Here is an 8,303-nt window from a genome sequence, read left to right on the forward strand (position 1 = left end):
AACAAGCTAATACAGTATCTTCTACTTCAGAAAAAAAAGACAACATGCAATACAATATAGAAAATAAAAATACTTTTTACAAGATTAAAATGCTTGTTAAGACTTTTTTTGTGGTGTGACACCATGAGGGAGCATTTTAAAAGCCCTCCAGTTTTTTATTGTTTAATTTATTTATTTTTACCAGATTGAGTCATGAGAAAATGGTAGCCAGATAGCCAGCGGAGAGCTCTCCAGTACATTTAGCAAAGCCAACTGTGGTGTTGGAGCGGAAGAGGGCCCACACAACCTGGAGTGCTGATCTGGGTAATTAGCAGAACAGCGCCGGGCTGCTCACAGGGTCCTCTCCAGCCGGGACGGGTCCCGGGGCGAGTCACCTTTTGGGCGACCTGCAGCGGGAACGTCCTCCTCAGCCCCACGCGCCCCCCTCTCCCCCCCCTCGCGCTGCCAGTCTGGCCGTAGCGCATCCCTGGGTGGATAGCGGGCACACACTGTCTCTCACACACTGTCTCTCCGCGCCTTGGCCCTGGCGTGCTGCAGATGTCGTTAGCGGAGGGCGTCTGCCAGCACAGCCCCCTCTCCACCAGTGTGTCCCCACACCCGCCCTTCCTAATGCGCCGTCGTCTGTAGCCTACCCGTCCTGTCTGTGGTGTGTTCTGTCCCGGTCCATCACCTTCACCGCCCCCTGCACCTGTAGCTAAATGCCCTGACCTTTGACCCCGTGTCTCTGTGGGTTACAGAGGAGGGGCTCCTGCCCTACAGCAAACCCTGCTTCCCCTCCCCCGGGGGCCACAGTTCCTCTGGCACCGCATCATCCAAGGGCTCCACGGGGCCCCGCAAGGGCGAGGGGTCCCGGGGGCCCCACCAACGGACCATCACAGACCAGCCCGACGTGGGCTACCTGGGAACCAACGGGCAGGGACAGTACTCTGGAGAGTTATGTACGTGCCCCCACATACCCTAATGCATGGACAGGAAAATCATGTGTATAAATATAATAAAAACATTTTAAGAAATGTAACATTTTTAGTGGGATACTACTGCCATGCCTTGTGCTGTAACAATAGAAGCATTAACATGTGATTACAAATATATGTTACAAGGGAACTGTAATAGTAGTAGCTGTACTAGTAGCAGTAATAGTAGTAGCTATAGTAGTGGAGAAGCACTACCAATTGCAGTAGTCATAGCCTCAGTAGTAGTCGTATTGGTCGTGATCATTATTGTGGTGGTGGGAGCATTTGTAAAATTGTATTTGCGCTAACCAGCAGTGTCCTCACGTTGCTGTTCGTCCCTGTGTCTCTCCTACAGAGTGACCTGGTCAGGTGATCAGAAGGAGCACGCTCAGTGTGTCCCTCATGCAAGCGATGCCTCGCCCCGGTGGTGCCATGAACTCTTTTCCTCGTTTGTGTTCAATTAGAAGGAAGAAGAAAAAAAAAACAAGAAGAAGAAGAAGAAAAAAAAAGACGAAACTTGTAAATGTTATGTAAAAAAAGGAAAAACACGCTGTCACTGACACACATCTCACAATGTTGATTTGACGTTTTTGTCCTCGCGAGAAACGCTCTCTCCCACCTCCCACCTTAACTATTTCTTGTCAGGAAACGTTAACCAAGTTAATTACTAAACGTAAAGTATCAATATGGATAAAGGGAATGAAACCATACCCAGTAACTTCCCCTTTGAGTGGGGGTGAAAAAGGGATTCTGTTCCTGTAAATAATTGGATTTGTCATTGCATTACTATGCAAGCCTAATTCTGTTTCTGCTTTTTCATATCTTGTCCTTTTCTCCTGGTCATTTGTACTATATGTGAATTGATCGGCTGTGGTGCCATAAAATAATTGTTTTTAATATTCAACATTTTGTTAATAATTATTATTAATTGATTAATTATTATGATTAATTATTGTTTTTTGCACTGCAATTTTTTGGTGATAAGCACAAATACATAGCTCCTGCTGACATGAAGTAGCGGAAGGATATGTGAAGAGGAGTTTCTGTACTGTAAACTAGAAATAAAGAAATATATACAGATGTATAGAGATATTAAAAGTGGAGGGGTTGCAAACAGAATACAAGTTGAGACCGAGGCCCAGCTCCAAGTGGGCGAAAGGACTTGAGACGTTTAGCTAGAGCTCACCTTTCCGCGGTAGGTGACCACACAAAGTGGAGTCTTTTGTGTTTCTTTGTGGCAGTAATGGGGTTCTCTAGAAGCTAGGGCAGAGCAGAGAGTCCGTTGCAGTGTGAGATTAGGAATAGGATGGGGGAAAGTGAGATGTCCACTGGTCCAGTGACTGAAAGAGAGAAAGACAGAGGATATCGGAAAGGGAGTGAGGACATCTTACTGAAGTACTTTCTGAAAGACGAAGGCCTGCACTCTCAGAAATAAAGTGACAGTGGAGGTACATTTTTGTTCTTTGAGGATCACATTTGCGCAAATGTACCCTGAAAGCACAGTAATGGTCTCTTTGGTTTCAAATGAGTACGTTTTTCCGAGCAAAAAGAGCACTTTTAGGCACTTTTATTTCTGAGAGTGTGTATGTTCCTTTGGATGCCTCATATCTCGAACAGATGCCAGTATGAAAGATTTGGTTCCATGGCTTATTATTAGCACACATCACAGCCAGGGATGCAGAAGGCCAAGCTCCTCATCTTCATCGCCCAGCCCTCATCTTCATCACTCAGTCAAACGCCCGTCTTTTCAAAACTGTTGTCCTTTCGTGATCTGCCATCTTGTTTTGATTTTTTTAGTTTTCATTTCATGTGGAATTTTCAAAAGCTTTTGGGTTTTTGTGTTTTCTTTTTGCTAAGGTAACATTATGGACTGTGTGTGCTCTTGTCAAACAAAGTGCAAAAGTGACATCACCAGCTCAGCCAGGTGCATCCTACCCAGTAAAAGAAGGGGTGGGTGCTGGCAGGTTACTGTTTGATACGTTTTCTTCAGCATTTGTGTTTGTCTTTCTGCTCCAGCCCAGACCACCTGACAGGCTGGCTAATGCTGTTTCTTGACCATTTGGCACTTGCAGACCTAAAGTGACAATAAAATATTTGTAATCCAGCATGGACGTTTCAGTTTTGATTTTTCATTCAAAGACCCCACAATTTCTTCATGAAATGAATTGTGTAGATTTAAAATGAATTGTCTTTGATGGGTTTTAATGAAACGTTATGTAACGTAATGGTATCGCATTTCACAAACGGCACAAAATAAACTCAAATAAAGCTGCTAGTAATGATACTTATTTAAAGCGAGAAGGTCACCATTTTCCCAAACCTGATTAATTTGCCTGTAGTTCCTCTTTCCGTGACCAGATGATGCCGCATGCAGGAGTGTCCAAATAGCCATTGTTTCCAGCTTGTGCATTTTATTCAAACAGTCTATCCTGCAACATTTCCGCAGTGTCCCATGTGAAGACCGTTCTTCTGTTATTCATTCTACAGCTGTTGTCTGTGCTTGCTTTGGGAGCTCATTTCCACCCCATTACATGTTGATCACTGTCACCGGTGTCAAGTGTGCGAGAGGCCCTGTGTTCAGGCTTGTATTCAGGTCTCTTGGAGCTGCGTCTCTATGTCCTTAAATAGGTTGAGCATTTTTACCTGTAAGCCACTTGAGGGAAGCGCATAACTAGAAAAAAAACACCCCCAGGTAACCGCAGAAACCTGTAGGAACTGCAGCTGAAGATATCGGTCACTCTCCAGGTGCGATCCCTCCCTTTGAATTTGAGAGGTCATAACCTATACTGTAAGCCAATAGCCACACAGGACAGGCCATGGTCAGAGCCACAGCAGGAAGAGGAAATGAGACTGATTGGGTGGGGTAAGGATGTACAGGAGCCTTGCTACAGTAGCAGTCTGCTAGTTATTCTGCTACACAGAGCAGATCTCCACAAGCTACCATTTCTCTGGCTTCTCCTTTTAGAATTCAATCACAGATGTTGTTCATCCCTTTATTTCGCTGTTTTTAATTTTGTTTTTCGTAATCACAGTGTTTTTGTAGCTATGTTTGGTCCAGTGTTTTTAAAATTATTTTGTACAAGTAAGGACACGAAAAAAAAAAAGGCTGCTTTAAAAAAAGAAAACATTCTTGTTCAGGATACTACCGGTTTAATGACTGTTTCTTTTCTCCTCTTTTATACTGATGATGATATGGCAGGGAGGGGTGGAGTTCCAAGCCGCTGTACCGTTGTGTTCATCTCACTGTCATTTCGTGTCATTGACCTAGTGACCAGTCTTCTGGAAATGAGGTGCATAAGGTATCTCAGGTTATTTTACATTCTGTTTGTGCTCTTAAGTGTGTACATACATGTATATACCCATATACATTTCCACAAAAGTGGTGGCTTTTATTGCTGTAAAACCCCTCCCCTTGTATGTCCATTTTGCTTTTAAATAGCGTTTTTTTTTTAACCTATGGTTTGGATGTACCAGTTCACATGCCAGTTTCTATCTAAAGAGACACAATGTCAGGAACAGAACATACCAAAACTAACATCGACATTTCAACAAGTCATGCATTTCTAGTGTCTTTTTTAATACTCATGATTTTCCTTAAAATCACAGTGTTGTTGTTTTGTATTTATTAAAATAATAATGAAAAAAAATAAAAGGTATATTGTGATATATGCATAAAGATTTGTGGAATATAAACTTTTTTTTACTCTTATTGTCGTAAAACTTAGCTATCAGAGATGAGAAGCTACGCCATAAGGATTTATCGAATCTTAAGATTCTTACTTCAGGTGAAATGCTGAATTGTCCGATCTCAGATGTACCAAACCTCTGAGGGAGTGTCACTTTGTGTGCTGCATGTTTGCCACTCGCTTCCTCTACTTTAAAAAAAGACATGAAAAAACCTTTGTAAACACAAAAGATGATAAAGAATAATCAATATTTGCCTGATAAGACAAAAAAAGTGTTTTGCTTGGAAGGATGGAAGTTCAAATGGCTTTCTCTCTCACTTAATTTTCCCCTTTCTCAATATTGTCGGATCTTTGTAGCCTTTCTGTGTGTTGCCTTTTTTTGCTAAAAAAAGAAGAAAAAAAAGATAAAAACAGCAAGTTGTTGGGTGACGTCTGTCTGTACAGTTGAGTGGGGTGCGGTCACCCCACCCGTGTGCTCATTTTTTACATTCCTTTGTTTTTCTGTAAACAAGCCTCTGTACACACTTGCATGTCCTTGTCTGAGAAAAAGAAAAAAGACATAGAAATGAAACTTTTACAAAAATCTTGTTCTCATGTTCTGTAAAATAAAATCTGTTTTTTTTTTTTTTTTGGTTTTTTGTTTTTCTTTCCTTGTACCTGGATCACTAGCAACAAATAAAATATTTTTGAAAAACTGAAATAGGCTGTTGGTGTTTTTTTGGGGGGGTATTTGTAACGCTGGTTCAGAAGTGGCTGGTGTCGACCTGTATTATTTGCACCTGCTGTTGGAGAGCTGCGGGGTGGCTGGTTTTTGTTTTGATTTTAAAGTCAGCAGCCAATTCAGCCCAGGAGAAACCAGCTGAGGTGAGTTAACTGCAATCAACTGCTTTAATTGATCAATTAAGCGCTGTGTAAAAAGGGAAGTCTGCATACCCTGCAGCTTTCCAAAGACAACAGCACTGGTGCAGACCATTTTCCAGTATGAGGATTATACAGGCCATTTATGGCCAAATATAGTATGTGACCAAATCAAAGATAAGCAGGATCCTTTTCAGGAAACATTTCTACAGAAGTGTTCATTATGTAGGTATCTACATCCTGTTTTGGATTCCAATGCTTTTCTGTGGTCGATCGATTTTGTCTGGTATAATTGAGGACCAGAAGATGATTTTCACTTTTTGTGATTATTTCATAGGTTCCAGTACACCAAACAAGCTCAGTAAAGCTTACAAAGGTATTTGAACCCAAACCAATTCCATATTGTCCCAGATCTGATCCACATGGACTTTAAAAATCAGCATCATAAATCATTATTTTCTAGCTGTTCATACGCAGGTTGTCTGTGAAACATGAATCTGAACCTGAGACCTAGAATGACTTGAGGACTGTTGCCTACATGACTGTATCTACTCTTTTCTCTTATAACCAAAATCTTCGGATGGATTTCTCTTCATGGTAATGGGCAGCTGCTGCCCCCTACTGCTCTGGATGACCTCCATTAGTTGTGTGTACATGCGCCAAGCATAGCAGCAAAGGTATGTTACAAAAGTGTTTGTAAAGTATTTGTGTGTATTTTTTAGTGATAATAGTGATAATGGTGGTCAATCATAAGCCAGGCCTGTTGGAGATGCATATAAATGCTCTGTATCTTCAATCTTGCAATTATTTTCCCATTTAACTGTCTTTACAGTTTATTTGTGCTCTTTTGTGTCCTTCATGCGTCATTAATCTTATTAAAAGCTCAATGTTTTAACCATTTCTATATTAACTAAACTTATCTTAGTGAGTCATCATAAATACTAAACATGTAAAATGAAATCTGAATAATTCAACATCATCCTAACTGCCATTTTTTATGGAGATTATCTTTGCCAAATGTGTCCCTCTGCTTCAGTAATTTTTGTATTATGAAGATGAGATTTGGAAACGCATTTAAAAAGAAAGGATTACATTGCGCACATCTCAGTTAATAACAGAAACCACGAGGGTGAAAATATATTTAATAGACACATTTGCCTTGAAATCAAGTGCTATCTATATTGAAAAGGATAGATATCCTTGTACAGGTTATTGCGTGCATTAGCAAAACCATGTTAGTGTGTCCACATCTCAGAAAGTGCTTTGCTCTCTCTAATTAGCTTAAACACACATAAGAAGTGCTTTATGCGATAGCTCCATCTAATTTTAAGCATAACAGCGAGCCAATGTAGTGGCATTAGCAAATGATAGCTCTTATAATGAAAACCAATGAAATTATGTTCTAGTTCATTAAATTATTTCATTATCTCATTTCTCCTTTCCACTCTTCCCAAAGAGAATGACAGTGATTATTAATGTAGCTCTCTCTCTCTGTCTCTCTGTCTCTCTCTCTCTCTGTCTCTCTGTCTCTCTCTCTCTCTCTCTCTCTGTCTGTCTCTCTCTCTTTCTCTCTCTCTCTTCCTTCCGTTCTGTCTGTCTCTCTCTCGCTCTCAAACGTAATTTATCTGGAAAAACAAGGAATTACAACATGAACTATCACCTGTGATTATTTGGACTGGAGCAGTTGACGACAGAGAAGATGGCACTCCTCAGCAATCTTCCCAACCCCCCCCAACCACCAAAATGACCATTTTGAAACCAATTTCAGTATATGCAGTCTGGATATTGAGTTTCTCTGCAAATGAGCTTATTGTAGAATATTAGAGCGCTCTCTAACCGAGCCAGCTTTCCCTGCTAAGATGCATCATTTTATTTTACAAACCTCAAAAAGGCCTGAAATTGGAACTCCTATTGCACTGCTCGTTAACACTTTGTAGGAATTGTAAACCAAGTAGGCACTGAAATGAGGCGTGTGCTGAATGCTAATTGGTGGATTGCCTCCATGATCCAAGATGCTCCTAATTTGTTTCCTTCAGGGCTTTCTCTCTGTCAAGCAAGGGCCGTATCGATTGCCCTCGGTCTGGTTCAGCCTCCCAGGCTGAAAATAAAACCGTATCGACCTATATTTTACACCATAATAAACCGCCACTCTAGATCTTGCTGTAACACATTTTCAATTACTGGTGCAACTAAAATAATCAGTGAAATTATTGCTCAGTGCCAATATTGAATGTCATTAGCTGGTTTAATACAAAGCTGAACAGATGAACTTGGCTAATAGGATTAAATCAACAACTGAAATGGTTTCCTTTTTGTAGTCGACCTCATCAATGGTGAGGAAGTACTGTATCATTGATAGTGAGGAAGTATCATCTTTTTGAAGCAAATCGATTCATCTGACGACAGTATATTAGCGCTCCAATGGCAAATAGACAAATTTGGAGGATCCTGTCTACTCTCACCCACTGACAGGAACACACAGTCGTGGGGCAATCCGTATGACTGACCCCCTCAGGGTAGCCTGTACTGTACCTCAAGCCAAATTCAGTCCTGCTTAGTGCTACAGCCACATCAGAAAGCAGTCAGCCATTTTGTGCCTGACCCTTTGTTTCCCATTTCTGGCGCTCTCTCACACACACACACACACACACACACACAGCCTGCCATGCTGATATGAGGTATTATTCCACTGCAAACGGTTGGGGGGGGGGGGGGGGGTGGGGTTGGGCTGTGCGTTTATATTTACGGTAAAGGTTCAGCAATCCACCGCGACCCTTTAAGCAAACCTATCAACGACAGTGTGAAG

At 41.4% G+C, this 8,303-nt stretch overlaps 1 protein-coding gene across 1 annotated transcript in view; it reads left to right on the forward strand.

The window, feature by feature from the left end:
• Positions 1-2,506, forward strand: part of robo2 (roundabout, axon guidance receptor, homolog 2 (Drosophila)) — a 450,826-nt gene extending 448,320 nt beyond the window's left edge. The window contains exons 28-29 of the mRNA XM_061216243.1: positions 738-938; positions 1,309-2,506. Of these exons, the coding sequence (XP_061072227.1) occupies positions 738-938; positions 1,309-1,310 (203 nt within the window). The 3' untranslated portion in view covers positions 1,311-2,506. The remainder of the gene's footprint in view (positions 1-737; positions 939-1,308) is intronic.
• The last annotated feature ends 5,797 nt before the right edge of the window (positions 2,507-8,303 follow it).

The sequence above is a fragment of the Conger conger genome, chromosome 13, assembly GCF_963514075.1.
Source record: "Conger conger chromosome 13, fConCon1.1, whole genome shotgun sequence".
Classification (NCBI taxonomy): Eukaryota; Metazoa; Chordata; class Actinopteri; order Anguilliformes; family Congridae; genus Conger; species Conger conger.